The sequence below is a fragment of the Panulirus ornatus genome, chromosome 35 (genome assembly GCF_036320965.1).
Source record: "Panulirus ornatus isolate Po-2019 chromosome 35, ASM3632096v1, whole genome shotgun sequence".
NCBI classification, from domain to species: Eukaryota; Metazoa; Arthropoda; class Malacostraca; order Decapoda; family Palinuridae; genus Panulirus; species Panulirus ornatus.
The window spans coordinates 2,248,791-2,269,625 of record NC_092258.1 but is presented as its reverse complement, the minus strand read 5'-3'; the positions used below and the strand labels follow the sequence as shown (position 1 = coordinate 2,269,625).

Here is a 20,835-nt window from a genome sequence, read left to right as displayed (position 1 = left end):
GTGATGATTCTCAGATAGCTTGGTAATATAATGCAGACAAGCTTCATAATTTTAATAAGAGTCTGTTTATTTAATGTACTGCGTGTCTTTCATATGTTCTCAGCTTAAATGGAAGTGTAGCTATTCCTCCTGCTTGAAAATTAGTGATACTGATATATGGATAGAACTTTACTTCTAGATACATACTGATAATCCAAATAATTGCGCAACAGGTGACTGGTGTGCGTGCTCAGATAGGTATACCAGGCAGCAGCTTAGTTGTAAATCTTCAGTGGTCTGGACCAGGAAATGAAGGGGTCACAATGCATGCTGCTAACACACCTGCATTTCCCGAGTTCAGGTAGGAGGTAACTACCAGCCTTCAAGAAGGATAACAATTTCATTATGAAACTTTGTGCAGATGATGAACACATTTAAGTAGGTACAGATACATGGAGCCCTATATGTACTGATAGATTTAAAAAATCGGCCAGCTTATGAATGTGTTACTTTCACTTGGATTGTCCTTTCTTTGTCATGGTCTTAAAGTTTTGGACAAACAAATACTAATTGTCTACTAGCCTGCCCAGTCTGATGATCTGTGCATGCCATTACCTTCTCAGTTACCACTCTCCCATACAACTTACTGGGTATGCTGAACTAAAGGAAATAGTTTCTTGGATTTCTAAATGTAAGAAGATTTTCACTGAAACCAAGCATAAAGTTTCATCACTCTAATATTAACAGATTGATTTATTGATGATTGGGTGTATATATTGAAACAGTATTTGTTGATCCACTCCTTTCATGTAATTCATTAAAGAAAGAAAGAAATTAATTATATAAGATTTTCAGACAGAAAAGCAGCTGTCAGCAGAATTACACCACACGCAGTAAATAGAACGTATGTTTGTAATCTTTGGTGAATAAAATGGAAAATTTTACAATACAGTGCTTGTTTTTTGTATTTGTAATTTATTTTCTTAATCAACAGTCTTCTCTGCAAAGACACATTTGACACAGCTGTCCCCATAGCTGAAATAGATATCCTACCTCGTCAGCCTCGACTCACAGTTATGGTAAGGTGTATTCTCTTATTCCTCTCAAAGCCTTTGCGTTTAGTAACAAATACATGTTTTCTTATTTCTTGATTAGCTTTTACACTTTTTCTGTATTACCCTAGCTATAACCTTTTTTATGATTAGAAGCATTAATATTAAGTAAATTTGATTTGTGCCAAATACATTTATTGACTAGATTAGATTCTTAATACAAATGTATTGTTTAGAAGAGAGATATGAAATATATATGGAATAATTCATTGGTGACATAAGACTGAGAAAGCAAATGTGAAAATATTCAGTAACCATGTATGTGGTCAATAATGTTAAGATCTCCCTTGACAAGGTACAGAGGAAGACCGGATTTTAGAGAGGATAATGTAAATTGAATTGTGAGAGATATTGTATGAGATAGAAGCAAAGAAGGAAAGGTGAATTAAGAGCTTAGCAGTTTCATTTATTATTAGACTGAAATATTCATCCTGTAAGGTGAATCTTGTTGATTGAATAATAGTCTGTCTGGAGTGAGTCTGTTTTCAATATGCCCTATCCCACAAGCTGACAATTTTGACCATTGTCATATATTCCATGTGTGTGACATTTTGCATGTATGAATATGCTGTTTCATGTTAACACCTTTCTCATATCCATGCTTCGTTAAGATAGCCTTCCACCGTATTCTCAATATTATTATCCCATCTCTCTTACATGATTGTTTAATCACTGTTCCAACATCAGTCCTTACCTCAAGCTCATGCAGGCTTACCACTTATTTTTAATTAGCAGTCTCCGTTTTCTTTGGTAATCTGAATGGCAGCCTTATGAATAATTCTATCCATGCTTATGCTTTTTATTAAAATTCTAAAAAAAGATCTACCTCTACTTTGGGATTTTCCAAGTAATTCTGTTACTGGTCATCCATATTTAAATCTCAAAATGTTTCTTACAATAGTGTATTTTTGTTTCTTTCATTTTTCAGATTGAACATGATGCTACAGCACTAGTCTGGGAATGGCTGCCAATCAAGATTAAACTCACAAATATGGAAACAAGTTTAGCTTCAGACATTTCCTTAAGCTTAGGGCTAGATTCTTCTTCACACACTAACCTAGAGCATGCCAGTAAGTTTATATGACTGATTTGGATTTCTGTGTTCAAGCATAGGTGATTTAGGGACAGAAATTCTAAAGGCCCTTTTATTTTTTTTTTTTTTTTATTCTGAAATTTGATTTTGTATATACAGAGCAATCTGTTGAATGTTTTTATATTTTTATGCCCATCTCCTGAGACTTAATAATTTCCATTCATGCAAAGCTTGGTATGTAAAGTACCTTTGATTCTCTGTTGTATGTAGTTCATTTGTCTGGTTATATCAGATTCTACCTTGTAGTTTTATTACACTTAAAAAAGAGAACATAAAAAGGAGAAAAGCAAGGAATTTCATGCAATGATCAGTTGTGTGTTCCTGGTGCAACCTTTTAAGGGAGGAAACAGATGTACTTTGTTTTTTTGTCAGTCCTCTATTTAGTGCTGCAGATCAAACAGCTGTACTTAAAAAAAGAAAAGTTGCTGAAACATAAGTTCTGCTGTTTGGTTTGCCAGGTTACAAATTCTAATTCGAAAAACTATATATTCTAGGAGGGAAATTGAGCAACTTTAGGTAGGGTTAGAGAAACAGGTAAATGAACCTGAATGACATGACAATGATGATCTCTTTGCATATCATGTGGAGAGCATTTCACCTACAAAGATAAAAAGTAATTAAGAGCATTTCTTTTGTTTTAGTGCTTAGATGATTCAGGGGGTTATCTCTTTTAAAAGAAGACTGTTTTCAAGATTTTCTGTCAACAACTTTGTCCCCTCTTCGATGTCACCAGTTTCTTATTATAACTTAGTTTTTATTGATTATATTCACCAGCTTTAGGATGATTGATAAGTATTTCTGTATAACAGGTAAATATTTGTCGTATTTTTCATTAAGCAATGAAATTATAAGAGTATATTTTTATGCAATCATGTTATACATTTAAGTGAGAGTATGACCTCTATCCACCCAGTTTACAGGTGTGTTGTCTGGTTGGGGGTCATAACCATGACATCATAACAAAAACATAAAAACTTTTGAGAAATGAACAGATTTATTCATCACACATTGTTGGCAATATTAAGATAACTCTTTCTTCCCCCTTCTGTTTTTAGGGTATTTGGCATAGCTGAATCGCAGTAATGTAGCTTAGAGATTATCAACCACCTAGCAAACCTTGGCATAGTATGCATGGTTTCAGTGGTCTTTTAAGACTCTCACCGTTGATATCTGCCAGTCTGTTTCCTGTATTCAGAAGTTTTTCATACTTATCATCTTTGATTCAAAACTGTACTTTTCACCCATGCTTTTGCCTTCTTACACTACAGCACATCTTCCCACCTGTCTGCTAATTTTTTATTATGCTTACAGTCACCTCATTCTCTCAGATAAAGTATTTCATTGTTATTTGATTCATTCTATTTATATGCCTGTTCCACATCAATAATTGCAATTAGAATTATAATGAGGTAGAATTGAAGCCATGATATAATATATTCATAATTTCTTATTCATCTGTTCAGCACAAGTGTGTACATCATCGGGTCTACATAGTGACAAGTTAGGATCACAGGTCAGCCACTTCAGATGCGGAGACTTAAGTGTAGAAGAAGATGTATCACAGACATTTTATGTTAAATCACTCACTGCTTCTGAGCGGATATTATCACTAAAAGTGAGTACTAAATAATCATTTTATATCTAGATCATATTTTCTAATAATTGATTTGTATTTTACTACATATGTGAAAATGTTTTAGGCTACATGTGTGAAAATACTGATGTTTGATTGGATGTACTGAAAGCTGTATATTGCAATACCAATTTTTAAAGTGTTCATATTAACTATATTATAAGATTTGATAAAGTTTATGTAGTGATAGCTATTAGATTGGAAAGGTTTCTTTGATGTGGTACCTGAGATCCAAGATTTTCTGTAGAGTATACATGGGACTGAGGGATAAGTTGATAAAGATATATAGGCTGTGAAAAGTAGTATTAACATTCAGTATCATAAAAGAAAGAACACATATATATATATATCTGTATATCTAAGGCAGCATGTATGAATATGTCCATGTGTATCTATGTATATGTCTGTGTATATATATGTATGTATACGTTGAAATGTATAGGTATGTATATGTGCGTGTGTGGGCGTTTATGGACGTTTATGGATATACATGTGTATGTGGGTGGATTGGGCCATTCTTTTGCGTTTCCTTGCGCTAACATGAGAGACAGCGTCAAAGTATACATAAATATGAATATCTAATACCCATTCCCTCCAGGAACTCCTATCAAAGATATGGCAACAGCAAAAGAGTCTCCACTCACTCGTCCTTACATGCCTCCCTCACACACACCATTCCACACATTCTTCCCATTTCTCCCTCTCTCCACTACTCTTCCAATCTGTTTTCCCATGTCACAGGTGGTCTTCCTTTCACACCAACCCCAGTAATCATACTGACTTACACTATCCTTTCAAACTCCCTGTCTTGCATTCTTTCCACTTGCCCAAACCATCTCAAAGTATTATATTTCACCCATTATACCACTTCACAATTCATTTCCTTCGTATTCCCTACCATACCAAATCTCCCATACACCCCCTCAGTACTTTCTTCATTCCAGCTTGTCATACCACATGCTCCTTTCAAGTAACTCATTTCCCCAGCTTGGATTCTTGACCTGTAAATCATTCCAATTCATGTTTTAAGCTGCATTGGTCTGGGTCAGATGGACTGCACTGTCCCTTAATCCTTTCTTCACTTTCATTGTTACACCTCTGCCCTTCATTATTTGATTAAGGGGCCCAATGACTTTTACATTTTCTTTTAATTCATTTTTCCTTTGTTCAGTAAATAACCTCCATGTTGTAAGGATAATGCCCAGTTCACAGCCCAAGAGATGCAGCCCTGATCCAGAGATCAGTCAAGTCTGGAAAAGGGTAATGCATTATGACTGTATTGTTGACTGGTTGGTAAGGTTATTTAATGTATGTATGACTCATGGTGAGGTGCCTGAGGATTGGCGGAATGCGTGCATAGTGCCATTGTACAAAGGCAAAGGGGATAAGAGTGAGTGCTCAAATTACAGAGGTATAAGTTTGTTGAGTATTCCTGGTAAATTATATGGGAGGGTATTGATTGAGAGGGTGAAGGCATGTACAGAGCATCAGATTGGGGAAGAGCAGTGTGGTTTCAGAAGTGGTAGAGGATGTGTGGATCAGGTGTTTGCTTTGAAGAATGTATGTGAGAAATACTTAGAAAAGCAAATGGATTTGTATGTAGCATTTATGGATCTGGAGAAGGCATATGATAGAGTTAATAGAGATGCTCTGTGGAAGGTATTAAGAATATATGGTGTGGGAGGCAAGTTGTTAGAAGCAGTGAAAAGTTTTTATCGAGGATGTAAGGCATGTGTACGTGTAGGAAGAGAGGAAAGTGATTGGTTCTCAGTGAATGTAGGTTTGCGGCAGGGGTGTGTGATGTCTCCATGGTTGTTTAATTTGTTTATGGATGGGGTTGTTAGGGAGGTAAATGCAAGAGTTTTGAAAAGAGGGGCAAGTATGAAGTCTGTTGGGGATGAGAGAGCTTGGGAAGTGAGTCAGTTGTTGTTCGCTGATGATACAGCGCTGGTGGCTGATTCATGTGAGAAACTGCAGAAGCTGGTGACTGAGTTTGGTAAAGTATATGGAAGAAGAAAGTTAAGAGTAAATGTGAATAAGAGCAAGGTTATTAGGTACAGTAGGGTTGAGGGTCAAGTCAATTGGGAGGTGAGTTTGAATGGAGAAAAACTGGAGGAAGTGAAGTGTTTTAGATATCTGGGAGTGGATCTGGCAGCGGATGGAACCATGGAAGCGGAAGTGGATCATAGGGTGGGGGAGGGGGCGAAAATTCTGGGGGCCTTGAAGAATGTTTGGAAGTCGAGAACATTATCTCGGAAAGCAAAAATGGGTATGTTTGAAGGAATAGTGGTTCCAACAATGTTGTATGGTTGCGAGGCGTGGGCTATGGATAGAGTTGTGCGCAGGAGGATGGATGTGCTGGAAATGAGATGTTTGAGGACAATGTGTGGTGTGAGGTGGTTTGATCGAGTGAGTAACGTAAGGGTAAGAGAGATGTGTGGAAATAAAAAGAGCATGGTTGAGAGAGCAGAAGAGGGTGTTTTAAAGTGGTTTGGGCACATGGAGAGAATGAGTGAGGAAAGATTGACCAAGAGGATATATGTGTCGGAGGTGGAGGGAACGAGGGGAAGAGGGAGACCAAATTGGAGGTGGAAAGATGGAGTGAAAAAGATTTTGTGTGATCGGGGCCTGAACATGCAGGAGGGTGAAAGGAGGGCAAGGAATAGAGTGAATTGGAGCGATGTGGTATACCGGGGTTGACGTGCTGTCAGTGGATTGAATCAAGGCATGTGAAGCGTCTGGGGTAAACCATGGAAAGCTGTGTAGGTATGTATATTTGCGTGTGTGGACGTATGTATATACATGTGTATGGGGGGGGTTGGGCCATTTCTTTCGTCTGTTTCCTTGCGCTACCTCGCAAACGCGGGAGACAGCGACAAAGTATAATAAAAAAAAAAAATTATATATATATATATATATATATATATATATATATATTTTATTTATTTATTTTGCTTTGTCGCTGTCTCCCGCGTTTGCGAGGTAGCGCAAAATATATTTGCGTGTGTGGAGGTATGTATATACATGTGTATGGGGGGGGTTGGGCCATTTCTTTCGTCTGTTTCCTTGCGCTACCTCGCAAACGTGGGAGACAGCGACAAAGTATAATAAAAAAAAAATTAAAAAAAAAATATATATATATATATATATATATATATATATATATATATATATATATATATATATATATATATATATCTTTTTCTTTCAAACTATTCGCCATTTCCCGCATTAGCGAGGTAGCGTTAAGAACAGAGGACTGAGCCTTTGAGGGACTACCCTCACCTGGCCCAATTCTCTGTTCCTTCTTTTGGAAAATTAAAAAAAAACGAGAGGGGAGGATTTCCAGACCCCCGCTCCCTTCCCTTTTAGTCGCCTTCTACGACACGCAGGGAATACGTGGGAAGTATTCTTGCTCCCCATCCCCCAGGGATGATTTTTTTTTTTTTTTTTTTTTTTTTTTTATACTTTGTCGCTGTCTCCCGCGTTTGCGAGGTAGCGCAAGGAAACAGACGAAAGAAATGGCCCAACCCCCCCCCCCATACACATGTACATACACACGTCCACACACGCAAATATACATACCTACACAGCTTTCCATGGTTTACCCCAGACGCTTCACATGCCTTGCTTCAATCCACTGACAGCACGTCAACCCCTGTATACCACATGACTCCAATTCACTCTATTTCTTGCCCTCCTTTCACCCTCCTGCATGTTCAGGCCCCGATCACACAAAATCTTTTTCACTCCATCTTTCCACCTCCAATTTGGTCTCCCTCTTCTCCTCGTTCCCTCCACCTCCGACACATATATCCTCTTGGTCAATCTCTCCTCACTCATTCTCTCCATGTGCCCAAACCATTTCAAAACACCCTCTTCTGCTCTCTCAACCACGGTCTTTTTATTTCCACACATCTCTCTTACCCTTACGTTACTTACTCGATCAAACCACCTCACACCACACATTGTCCTCAAACATCTCATTTCCAGCACATCCATCCTCCTGCGCACATCTCTATCCATAGCCCACGCCTCGCAACCATACAACATTGTTGGAACCACTATTCCCTCAAACATACCCATTTTTGCTTTCCGAGATAGTGTTCTCGACTTCCACACATTTTTCAAGGCTCCCAAAATTTTCGCCCCCTCCCCCACCCTATGATCCACTTCCGCTTCCATGGTTCCATCCGCTGACAGATCCACTCCCAGATATCTAAAACACTTCACTTCCTCCAGTTTTTCTCCATTCAAACTCACCTCCCAATTGACTTGAACCTCACCCCTACTGTACCTAATAACCTTGCTCTTATTCACATTTACTCTCAACTTTCTTCTTCCACACACTTTACCAAACTCAGTCACCAGCTTCTGCAGTTTCTCACATGAATCAGCCACCAGCGCTGTATCATCAGCGAACAACAACTGACTCACTTCCCAAGCTCTCTCATCCCCAACAGACTTCATACTTGCCCCTCTTTCCAGGACTCTTGCATTTACCTCCCTTACAACCCCATCCATAAACAAATTAAACAACCATGGAGACATCACACACCCCTGCCGCAAACCTACATTCACTGAGAACCAATCACTTTCCTCTCTTCCTACACGTACACATGCCTTACATCCTCGATAAAAACTTTTCACTGCTTCTAACAACTTGCCTCCCACACCATATATTCTTAATACCTTCCACAGAGCATCTCTATCAACTCTATCATATGCCTTCTCCAGATCCATAAATGCTACATACAAATCCATTTGCTTTTCTAAGTATTTCTCACATACATTCTTCAAAGCAAACACCTGATCCACACATCCTCTACCACTTCTGAAACCGCACTGCTCTTCCCCAATCTGATGCTCTGTACATGCCTTCACCCTCTCAATCAATACCCTCCCATATAATTTACCAGGAATACTCAACAAACTTATACCTCTGTAATTTGAGCACTCACTCTTATCCCCTTTGCCTTTGTACAATGGCACTATGCACGCATTCCGCCAATCCTCAGGCACCTCACCATGAGTCATACATACATTAAATAACCTTACCAACCAGTCAACAATACAGTCACCCCCTTTCTTAATAAATTCCACTGCAATACCATCCAAACGTGCTGCCTTGCCGGCTTTCATCTTCCGCAAAGCTTTTACTACCTCTTCTCTGTTTACCAAATCATTTTCCCTAACCCTCTCACTTTGCACACCACCTCGACCAAAACACCCTATATCTGCCACTCTGTCATCAGACACATTCAACAAACCTTCAAAATACTCATTCCATCTCCTTCTCACATCACCGCTACTTGTTATCACCTCCCCATTTACGCCCTTCACTGAAGTTCCCATTTGCTCCCTTGTCTTACGCACCCTATTTACCTCCTTCCAGAACATCTTTTTATTTTCCCTAAAATTTACATATATATATATATATATATATATATCCCTGGGGATAGGGGAGAAAGAATACTTCCCACGTATTCCCTGCGTGTCGTAGAAGGCGACTAAAAGGGAAGGGAGCGGGGGGCTGGAAATCCTCCCCTCTCGTTTTTTTTTAATTTTCCAAAAGAAGGGACAGAGAAGGGGGCCATTTGAGGATATTCCCTCAAAGGTCCAGTCCTTTGTTCTTAACGCAACCTCGCTAATGCGAGAAATGGCGAATAGTATGAAAAAAAAAAAAATATATATATATATATATATATATATATATATATATATATATATATATATATATATATATATTTTTTTTTTTTTTTTTTTTTTTTTTTTGCCGCTGTCTCCCGCGTTTGCGAGGTAGCGCAAGGAAACAGACGAAAGAAATGGCCCAACCCACCCCCATACACATGTATATACATACGTCCACACATGCAAATATACATACCTACACAGCTTTCCATGGTTTACTCCAGACGCTTCACATGCCCTGATTCAACCCACTGACAGCACGTCAACCCCGGTATACCACATCGATCCAATTCACTCTATTCCTTGCCCTCCTTTCACCCTCCTGCATGTTCAGGCCCCGATCACACAAAATCTTTTTCACTCCATCTTTCCACCTCCAATTTGGTCTCCCACTTCTCCTCGTTCCCTCCACCTCCGACACATATATCCTCTTGGTCAATCTTTCCTCACTCATTCTCTCCATGTGCCCAAACCATTTCAAAACACCCTTTTCTGCTCTCTCAACCACGCTCTTTTTATTTCCACACATCTCTCTTACCCTTACATTACTTACTCGATCAAACCACCTCACACTACACATTGTCCTCAAACATCTCATTTCCAGCACATCCACCCTCCTGCGCACAACTCTATCCATAGCCCACGCCTTGCAACCATACAACATTGTTGGAACCACTATTCCTTCAAACATACCCATTTTTGCTTTCCGAGATAATGTTCTCGACTTCCACACATTCTTCAAGGCTCCCAGGATTTTCGCCCCCTCCCCCACCCTATGATTCACTTCCGCTTCCATGGTTCCATCCGCTGCCAGATCCTCTCCCAGATATCTAAAACACTTTACTTCCTCCAGTTTTTCTCCATTCAAACTTACCTCCCAATTGACTTGACCCTCAACCCTACGGTACCTAATAACCTTGCTCTTATTCACATTTACTCTTAACTTTCTTCTTTCACACACTTTACCAAACTCAGACACCAGCTTCTGCAGTTTCTCACATGAATCAGCCACCAGCGCTGTATCATCAGCGAACAACAACTGACTCACTTCCCAAGCTCCCTCATCCACAACAGACTTCATACTTGCCCCTCTTTCCAAAACTCTTGCATTCACCTCCCTAACAACCCCATCCATAAACAAATCAAACAACCACGGAGACATCACACACCCCTGCCGCAAACCTACATTCACTGAGATATTTTTTTTTTTTTTTTTTATACTTTGTCGCTGTCTCCCGCGTTTGCAAGGTAGCGCAAGGAAACAGACGAAAGAAATGGCCCAACCCCCCCCCCCCATACACATGTATATACATACGTCCACACACGCAAATATACATACCTACACAGCTTTCCATGGTCTACCCCAGACGCTTCACATGCCCTGATTCAATCCACTGACAGCACGTCAACCCCGGTATACCACATCGCTCCAATTCACTCTATTCCTTGCCCTCCTTTCACCCTCCTGCATGTTCAGGCCCCGATCACACAAAATCTTTTTCACTCCATCTTTCCACCTCCAATTTGGTCTCCCTCTTCTCCTTGCTCCCTCCACCTCCAACACATATATCCTCTTGGTCAATCTTTCCTCACTCATCCTTTCCATGTGCCCAAACCACTTTAAAACACCCTCTTCTGCTCTCTCAACCACGCTCTTTTTATTTCCACACATCTCTCTTACCCTTACGTTACTCACTCGATCAAACCACCTCACACCACACATTGTCCTCAAACATCTCATTTCCAGCACATCCATCCTCCTGCGCACAACTCTATCCATAGCCCACGCCTCGCAACCATACAACATTGTTGGAACCACTATTCCTTCAAACATACCCATTTTTGCTTTCCGAGATAATGTTCTCTACTTCCACACATTCTTCAAGGCCCCCAGAATTTTCGCCCCCTCCCCCACCCTATGATCCACTTCCGCTTCCATGGTTCCATCCGCTGCCAGATCCACTCCCAGATATCTAAAACACTTCACTTCCTCCATTTTTCTCCATTCAAACTCACCTCCCAATTGACTTGACCCTCAACCCTACTGTACCTAATAACCTTGCTCTTATTCACATTTACTCTTAACTTTCTTCTTCCACACACTTTACCAAACTCAGTCACCAGCTTCTGCAGTTTCTCACATGAATCAGCCACCAGCGCTGTATCATCAGCGAACAACAACTGACTCACTTCCCAAGCTCTCTCATCCCCAACAGACTTCATACTTGCCCCTCTTTCCAAAACTCTTGCATTTACCTCCCTAACAACCCCATCCATAAACAAATTAAACAACCATGGAGACATCACACACCCCTGCCGCAAACCTACATTCACTGAGAACCAATCACTTTCCTCTCTTCCTACACGTACACATGCCTTACATCCTCGATAAAAACTTTTCACTGCTTCTAACAACACTGAGATATATGTATATATACATATATACACTTATTGTTATTATTATTATTTTGCTTTGTTGCTGTCTCCCGCGTTTGCGAGGTAGCGCAAAATGGGAATATATATATATATATATATATATATATATATATATATATATATATATATATATATATATATATAGCTGTCAATGCTGTACTTAAAGTTAACGAATTTTAACGAGTTCATCTCATACTAAGGATGTCTCCCCAGAGTTATGAGAGATGGAATATATAGATACTAGCTTTTGGCTCAAATCTCTCTAAACCCTCATATAATTTCTGGGATGGTTATTTATCAGGTCCTGTCCAAAGTGAAAGTAGTAAAATCTTGATTTACTCATTTCTCCTGATTACTTAAGAAGAAAAATTATTCTCTTATTCCAACAGGTTGAATATTCAGTATCTGTATCTTCAGGTGGATCCGTTGTCCATTGTCCATGTGTCTGCGAAAAAACCATTCTTCTCCAAGCAAGGATTCCTTTCCAGGTAAGCTTATGTAGTAATCAATATCTCAATTTAAAGTAGGCTTGCCATATGGTAATATTTACCCCTTTTAGCCATGACCACCCTCATGCAAAGAAGGAAAAATGCACATTGGATATGCTGTGCTTGGTGAGGTACTTGATTTCATATTTACTATTTGGCTGACAGCAATAAGGTGACCCCTTAGAATATCTGTTTACCCTGTATTATTGAGCATCTGATAAGAGGAGGAGCAGTTTGGTTTTATGAGAGATAGAGGGTGACTAGTTCCTTTAAAGAATACATGTGAGAAATACTTGGAAGTATATGGGAATAACAGATAAGAGGAAACCTGATGTCCATAGCAAGGTTATCTGAGAGAATCTGCATGATTTTTTCCTGCAGTAGAATACTGATCATAGCCATATCCCATTCTTTTCACTGTATGCATGTAACATTTAACTTATTTGCATTACTTGTTTATGGACTCCTCTAAGATTCACCAGTTGGACTTATACTAGGTTAATGATTTTTCAGTGTCTACAATTTAGTAGCTGATGGCAGGAAAAAGTGGATTTAAACTTTAAATTTTCATGTGTAAATTGGGTCGTGCATATTAGTTCATAGTTTTGAATTTTAGGAAATCATGCCCCCTCTTCACTGTTAAATGACTAATCTCTTATGAAAATATTTTTATAAATAGGTCAGTGTGGAAACCCAGTCATTAAAATTTGAGAAACTAGCAAGAGTGGCTGGTGGTGAGAGCTTCTTGGTGGTACCCAAAATTAAATGCAAGTCCCACGTACCTATCACACTCACAAACTCTTCTTTGGCTCTGGTTAGTATTTTTGCTTTTGTTTGTTTTTTCTTTTTTACTATATATTACTAGAATAATAGAGTAGCATCATTTTTTATAATTGTTTCATAATCATTTGGTTGATAATTTAGGATGCAGTTTAAAGTTACCTGGGGGCAAATTAAAGTTTTTAGTATTAGCAATTAAGACAGATTCACTGCCCTCTCTAAAACAGTTGGGTTTGTGTGGGGACTTCAGCACTGATAATCATTTCACATTAAAGGTGTATGGCATATATATGTAGTCTTCCAAATGAAATGGGAACAGAGTTAAGATGAATTAAAGAGTTGCTTTTTGGAAGGGACTGAGGAGATGGAGGAATGGAGTGAAAGAATCTCTGGGTTATCTGGGCCTGAACTTGAAGGATTATGAAAGACACGGATGTTATAGAAAGGACTGGAAAGATGATATACACGAGGTGATGTGCTATCAGTGGGCTGAACCAGAGCATGTAAAGTGGTCACTGGAAACCACAAAAAGGTCTGTTGGTCTTGACTCTGCTCTGGTTTTGGCGAATTATACATGAAAACTAAATAATGGATGTAATCAAATAAGGCTATTCTTCAACTGTTCCTGGTGCAACCTCTTAAATGCAGGAATTGGCAAACTTTTGAAAACAAAAAACTGTATGAAATGTTATGAATTAAAATATTTGAAATCTCAGACGAGATTCAAGAAAGGATATCAAAACATTGAAAGGACTTCATAATTCCCATGACTTTTGAAGCATAATGGCAAAATTTAGTGAATTGCCTGGTTTATGAAATGTACCATTTAAGAGAGAATGATAGTTCCCAAAGGATGAAGTTTAGAGGAAGCTTTCATCACTGATGATAATTTTTAGAACAAGTATCAATGATATAAAGTGGTTTAAAATGTTTAATAAATAGATAGGCTTTTATTAGCGAGGCAGTGGAAAATATATGGGTCATATTTTGTAGGAAGAGAGGAAAGTGATTGGTTCTCAGTGAATGTAGGTTTGCAGCAGGGGTGTGTGATGTCTCCATGGTTGTTTAATTTGTTTATGGATGGGGTTGTTAGGGAGGTGAATGCAAGAGTTCTGGAAAGAGGGGCAAGTATGAAGTCTGTTGGGGATGAGAGAGCTTGGGAAGTGAGTCAGTTGTTGTTCGCTGATGATACAGCGCTGGTGGCTGATTCATGTGAGAAACTGCAGAAGCTGGTGACTGAGTTTGGTAAAGTGTGTGAAAGAAGAAAGTTAAGAGTAAATGTGAATAAGAGCAAGGTTATTAGGTACAGTAGGGTTGAGGGTCAAGTCAATTGGGAGGTAAGTTTGAATGGAGAAAAACTGGAGGAAGTAAAGTGTTTTAGATATCTGGGAGTGGATCTGGCAGTGGATGGAACCATGGAAGCGGAAGTGAATCATAGGGTGGGGGAGGGGGCGAAAATCCTGGGAGCCTTGAAGAATGTGTGGAAGTCGAGAACATTATCTCGGAAAGCAAAAATGGGTATGTTTGAAGGAATAGTGGTTCCAACAATGTTGTATGGTTGCGAGGCGTGGGCTATGGATAGAATTATGCGCAGGAGGGTGGATGTACTGGAAATGAGATGTTTGAGGACAATGTGTGGTGTGAGGAAACTGGTTTGATCGAGTAATGTAAGGGTAAGAGAGATGTGTGGAAATAAAAAGAGCGTGGTTGAGAGAGCAGAAGAGGGTGTTTTGAAATGGTTTGGGCACATGGAGAGAATGAGTGAGGAAAGATTGACCAAGAGGATATATGTGTCGGAGGTGGAGGGAACGAGGAGAAGTGGGAGACCAAATTGGAGGTGGAAAGATGGAGTGAAAAAGATTTTGTGTGATCGGGGCCTGAACATACAGGAGGGTGAAAGGAGGGCAAGGAATAGAGTGAATTGGATCGATGTGGTACACCGGGGTTGACGTGTGGACGTGTGTGTGTATACATTTGTGTATGGGGGTGGGTTGGGCCATTTCTTTCGTCTGTTTCCTTGCGCTACCTCACAAACACGGGAGACAGCGACAAAGCAAAATAAATAAATAAATAAAATATTTTGTTGGGTGATATTTGTAGGTAATCCTTGATGCCACTTTTTCTCAGAAAATTATAGCTACAGAATTATAAATAATTAAAAGCTTAATTTGTATTCATTTTGTACATCAGCATGTGGCACCTTATTCGTGTACTAAGTAACCATGCCAACATATAGAATATTTTGAATAGTTTATAAGTGCTTTCACTGAATGTTATTGGATGGTGTGAGGATTTTGCATACAGGAGCTGATGTCACTATGCTTTGATTGCATAAGTAAAAATGGACTTTAGTTATATGATACAGAATAAGATGGCTTATTGAGTATCTGTTACTGTAAAATTTGCAGGCTAATGAAGTACATCAAGTTGGTGCAGAAGCTAAGTCACAGGTGATGGATACAGAGCTTTCTGATGGGGAAATGGGTGTTGACTGTTTTTGCATAGCTGTCAGTAAAAAAGCTGTGCCAAACTCTGCTTTAACTCTTGGACAGTATGTTTTGTATTGGAAAAGGTAAGTTTTGTGTGTATGTATATATGTGTGTGCATGTAAAAAGTCACTTATGGCAAGGCTGTATCATTGGGAGTACAGTCTTGTCAGAGAACTTCTCATTCTTAAGGGATCTCCATTTTCCTACCACCGTCAAAAGCACAGCTTATTGCTGCAGTTGCCTTTCAAAGTGTCTATGGGTAACACCAGGGAAATGGCGATCAAATATGAAACATATTATTTTTCTTTTATTATATTTGATGCCTGCTTCCTGCATTAGTGAGGTAGTGCCAGGAAACAGACAAAAAATGGCCCATCCACTCATATATACATATATATACATAAATGCCCATACACTAACATATACATACATATACATATCAACATATACATTCATATACATACACATACACAGACATTTGCATTACTATTTATTTATTATACTTTGTCGCTGTCTCCTGCGGTAGTGAGATAGCGCAAGGAAACAGATGAAAGAATGGCCCAACCCACCCTCATAAACATGTATATACATACACGACCACACACGCACGTATACATACCTATACATTTCAACGTATACATATATATACATACACAGACATATACATATATACACATGTACATAATTCATACTTGCTACCTTTATTCATTCCCATCACCACCTCGCCACACATGAAATGACAACCCCCTCTCCCCGCATGCGCAACAAGCGCTAGAAAAAGACAACAAAGGCCACATTCGTTCACACTCCATCTCTAGCTGTCATGTATGATGCACTGAAACCACAGCTCCCTTTCCACATCCAGGCCCCACAAAACTTTCCATGGTTTACCCCAGACACTTCATATGCCCTGGTTCAATCCACTGACAGCACGTCAACCCCATTATACCACATCGTTCCAGTTCACTCTATTCCTTGCACACCTTTCACCCTCCTGCATGTTTAGGCCCCGATCGCTCAAAATCTTTTTCACTCCATCCTTCCACCTCCAATTTGATCTCCCACTTCTCGTTCCCTCCCCCACTGACACATATATCCTCTTTGTCAATCTTTCCTCACTCATTCTCTCCATGTGAACAAACATATACATATACATATATAAACATATACATATACATATATATACATATACATATATAAACATATACATATTCATACTTGCTTGCCTTCATCCATTCCCGGCACCACACTGCCCCACAGGAAACAGCATTGCTACCCCCTGGTTCAGCGAAGTATCGCCAAGAAAACAGACAAAAAAAAAAGCCTCATTCATTCACAATGTCTCTAGCTTTCATGTGTAATGCACCGAAATCACAGCTCCCTGTCCACATCCAGGCCCCACAGACCTTTCCATGATTTACTCCAGACATTTTACATACCTTGGTTCAGTCCATTGACAGCACATTGACCCTGGTATATCACATTGTTCCAATTCACTCTCTTCCTTGCAGTGAAAAGACAGGTTATTTGGAATGTGAATGGAGAGAATATGAAGTAGGGTGTTTCAGGTACATGGGTGTGGATATGGCAGTGAATAGAACCATGGGAGCTGAAGTGAGAGCTAAAGTGAGCCATAGGGTGGGTGGAGGGGAAAAAGTCTTGGGTGCATTGAGGAATGTGTGGAAGGAGAAGTCACTGTGCTTAAGGCAGAGGGTATGCTTGACTGCTTAGTAGTCCTGTTGGTGCTGTATGGATGTGAGGTGAGTGCCTGAGACAAAAATGTACAGATAAGATGAAAGGTGTGGTTGTAAGTGGGATATTTATGAGAGACCTGAAATGGGTTAGACATGGAGAGGATAAGCAAAGAAGGGATAACTAAGAGGGTATACATGTCAGAAGTGACAGGAACAAGAAAAAGGGAGAAACCAAGGAAGAAGTGGGGTCTAGACATGCAGGATGATGCATGGGATGCTATGGGCAGAGCAAATTGGAGCAATGTGTTTTACAATGCCTGACATGCTGTCATTAAGCTGAACAAGGATATAAGCAACAATAAGAAACCACAGAAAAGTCTGTGGTGTCTGATTGTGGATGAGGGGCTCTGGTTTTGCAGCAGTGATAAGGACGTATACATCAGGATCATGATGCTAAATGTGTTGTAGATTTGTAGGGACATGAATATAAGCAATATTATTATTTCAGTTGAATTGTCAGGTATTTGTGCAAGCCACTGTAATTGCTATATTTAATTGCTGTGCACTGATTTAATACTTTCTAGTGATGAGTGTGTGAATATTAATTTAACTGTAAACACTTAAAAGTAGTTATAATTTTGAAATAATATCAGTTGCAAATCCATTTTTTAAAAATTGAGTAAAACCTTAAATTTTTTTTTCCAAATTTTGCTCTGTCTTTCTGAACTTTTTATTTCCGTACTTTAGATCAAATAGTGACTCCCCAGCTGTGAGTGTGAGTGTAGGTCTGCCGTCAGTTGTGGTTGAGCACTGTGGTTTGTGGGTAGAATGTGAAGTAGCCCCACAAGGAACAGTACGCACCCCTTTATCCCTGGCTTACATCATATCCAATCATGCTGCTCACACTACCGAGCTTGCCCTCACTATGCAGGTGTCGGATGCGTTTATGTATGCTGGGCACAAGCAGGTATGTCATCTGTGATTTTTCTTTTTGTATGTTGCCATTACATGAATATTTTTCCCATAGCGTTTCGTAAAGACTGTACGTCATCAGATCTGTGTGTTTGATTAGCAAACAGGAGCTTAAGTCATCAATGTATTTTTTACCTTTTAGATTGTAATGTGATTATTGCAAAATAATGCATGAGTTCTAGAAACATGAAAATCAGATCTACTACTAAATGATTACACACACACACACACACACAGAAGGAAATAAGCTTTAGGATTCTGTGATCAGTGAAAAGTCACCTTTAGTAGTGAGGCTGTATCGTTGGAAGGGGAGGACAGTCTCATCAATCCAAAAGAATCTGCCTTTCCCTACTACTGCAGAAGTTTGGGTAACACCAGAACTCCTTTATAGAAATTGGTCCTGAGGTATGTGTATACAAGTAAGTAAAATGATAAATTTAGGGAGAGAGAGAAACAAGAGTATTCAGCTATCTGCAATTTCTCAATTACCATAAAAAAAGGAAAATATCATGGGTACTTGAATTTTAATATTGTTAGTGAGGACAGGGGAATAAAAAAAATGGAAACCAGTCTTTGAGAGGAGATACAATTTCAGAAGCTGTTGAGCTTAAGGAATTCAGACATGAATAGGGAAGTGTGAATTGTTAGAATACAAACTGTGGTATGTAGGATTCTGACACATAATGAAGGGTTTTGAATATGAATAACTTTGTAAATAGAAGGGAAAGGTTAGAAAAGAGAGAGGTATGTTTTAATAAAAGATGTAAAAAAAAAACAAAGGAGCACAGATGGACTGTGAAGATATCACCCAGATGTCTGTACTTAACAAGATAATATACTGTAACATGTCCTTTAAAACTATGCTTTCTGACATACAGAATTTTGGCTATTCACTCAACATTCATTTTCGACTCTAATTAATCACAAAATATGTCTTATGAATTCAACTTTTGTCATCTTATACCACATATGTTTTTACTCCTCAGATGCGGTTACGTGTGTTACCAGGCTCAAGTGAACGAGTGACCTATACACTCTACCCTTTGCTGGCAGGGAATGTTCACTTACCAAAGTTAACGCTTAGCATAGAGTCTCACTTTCCAGGGCAGCCCACCTCCCTAGATGCTCTTTTAGCCCGCATTCTACCAACACATGTTTACGTTATGGTAAGGGCCCTTTGCATGTGAATGCCATATCATGCCCTTTGCATTAATTAGTACCCATTTCAGAGAAAGGTCTTTTTATAGTAATCTTACCTTTGGGAAAATTTAACTTATGTACATCATAAATGGGTAGATGATTAGAGGAGCATTCATGTAGTGTTCTCCAGGTATTGTTTCTTATATATATGCAAAAGGCAATGTTTGGTGAGGTTAAGGATGTTGAAAGCAAGAAGTCTTATAATGAGTATCTCACCTTGAAAATCTTTGTTGTGAGTGTTGAGTCAGACAGGATAATGGGTGTTAAAATATACGTATAGATAAGTGCTAGTTGGAGGAGTGTAACTAGTAAGGCAGGAGGAGTAGGGAGGTATTTAGGTGCTGATTGAGCTGTAATAAGTGTTTTGTATTTATATCATTATTGATAGTATTTCAGGATCATCACAGTTTGTGATCTGGTTTGTGTTTTGGGTGGTGTCAATGAACAAGACATAGTGCTGGCATGGGTATTACAAATCCTATTCCTTGCCTTATTGTCTGGCTTCTCAAATGGTCGTGTAGTTATAGAGGGGAGGGAAGGTGGATCTGGATGTAAAGCTTGCTTTCAAGGATGGAGATGTATGTGTATGTTTTGTTCATGGAGGACCAAATATTTTATCTTATTTTTATCAAGCATGGGAATGGGGTTCTGTTTGTAGATTATGAAAGTGATATAAAAAAAATGAGTTGGCTTGTATGAGAATTAAGCATATGAAATATATGTTTAGATACAGATTGAATAATGAATCATTTCATTTAGGTTAAAGTTATAAATTTGCCACTTAACTTAGATTATTACTTTTCAGCCTCAAGCCAAGGGTAATGATCCAGATAGTGCTTCAGTGGCTGGTTGCATCTCTGCCATGATTGTGATGTAGTTAGTATATCATTAGTTCTAATTCTTTATGCAATACAGTTTTTTAATTAAAGGTTTTTCTTGATCACTGTTTCCTGCATTAGCTGTTCTCTAGGTGTCACATGCAAAGTACCGAAACCATTGCCACTCAGTCTGTTAACAGCATCATCCCATGAATTCCATATTCTGATTCACCCTATCCTGTGCATGCTGTTCGTTCATCCTCCTGCATGTTCAGACCCCAATCACTCCAACCATCCATCTCAAATTTGGTCTCCCCTTCTCTTTGGTCCCTCCTTCTAATATTTTTATTTTTTAAATTTTTGTATTTACATTGTTAAATATAGTATCATCATTATTAAGACTATTTTTTCATTATTTTTTCGTTCTTGATTGCTGTTTCCTATTTTAGC

The 20,835-nt window shown here is 39.0% G+C and overlaps 1 protein-coding gene across 2 annotated transcripts in view; it reads left to right on the top strand.

The window, feature by feature from the left end:
• Positions 1-20,495, top strand: part of gry (trafficking protein particle complex subunit 11 gry) — a 115,309-nt gene extending 94,814 nt beyond the window's left edge. For both annotated transcript variants that reach the window (XM_071682873.1, XM_071682872.1), the window contains exons 14-23: positions 213-340; positions 974-1,058; positions 2,020-2,161; positions 3,648-3,799; positions 12,334-12,432; positions 13,112-13,246; positions 15,621-15,784; positions 18,143-18,362; positions 19,354-19,533; positions 20,373-20,495. In XM_071682873.1, the coding sequence (XP_071538974.1) occupies positions 213-340; positions 974-1,058; positions 2,020-2,161; positions 3,648-3,799; positions 12,334-12,432; positions 13,112-13,246; positions 15,621-15,784; positions 18,143-18,362; positions 19,354-19,533; positions 20,373-20,444 (1,377 nt within the window). In that variant the 3' untranslated portion in view covers positions 20,445-20,495. The remainder of the gene's footprint in view (positions 1-212; positions 341-973; positions 1,059-2,019; positions 2,162-3,647; positions 3,800-12,333; positions 12,433-13,111; positions 13,247-15,620; positions 15,785-18,142; positions 18,363-19,353; positions 19,534-20,372) is intronic.
• Positions 20,496-20,835: the final 340 nt, after the last annotated feature.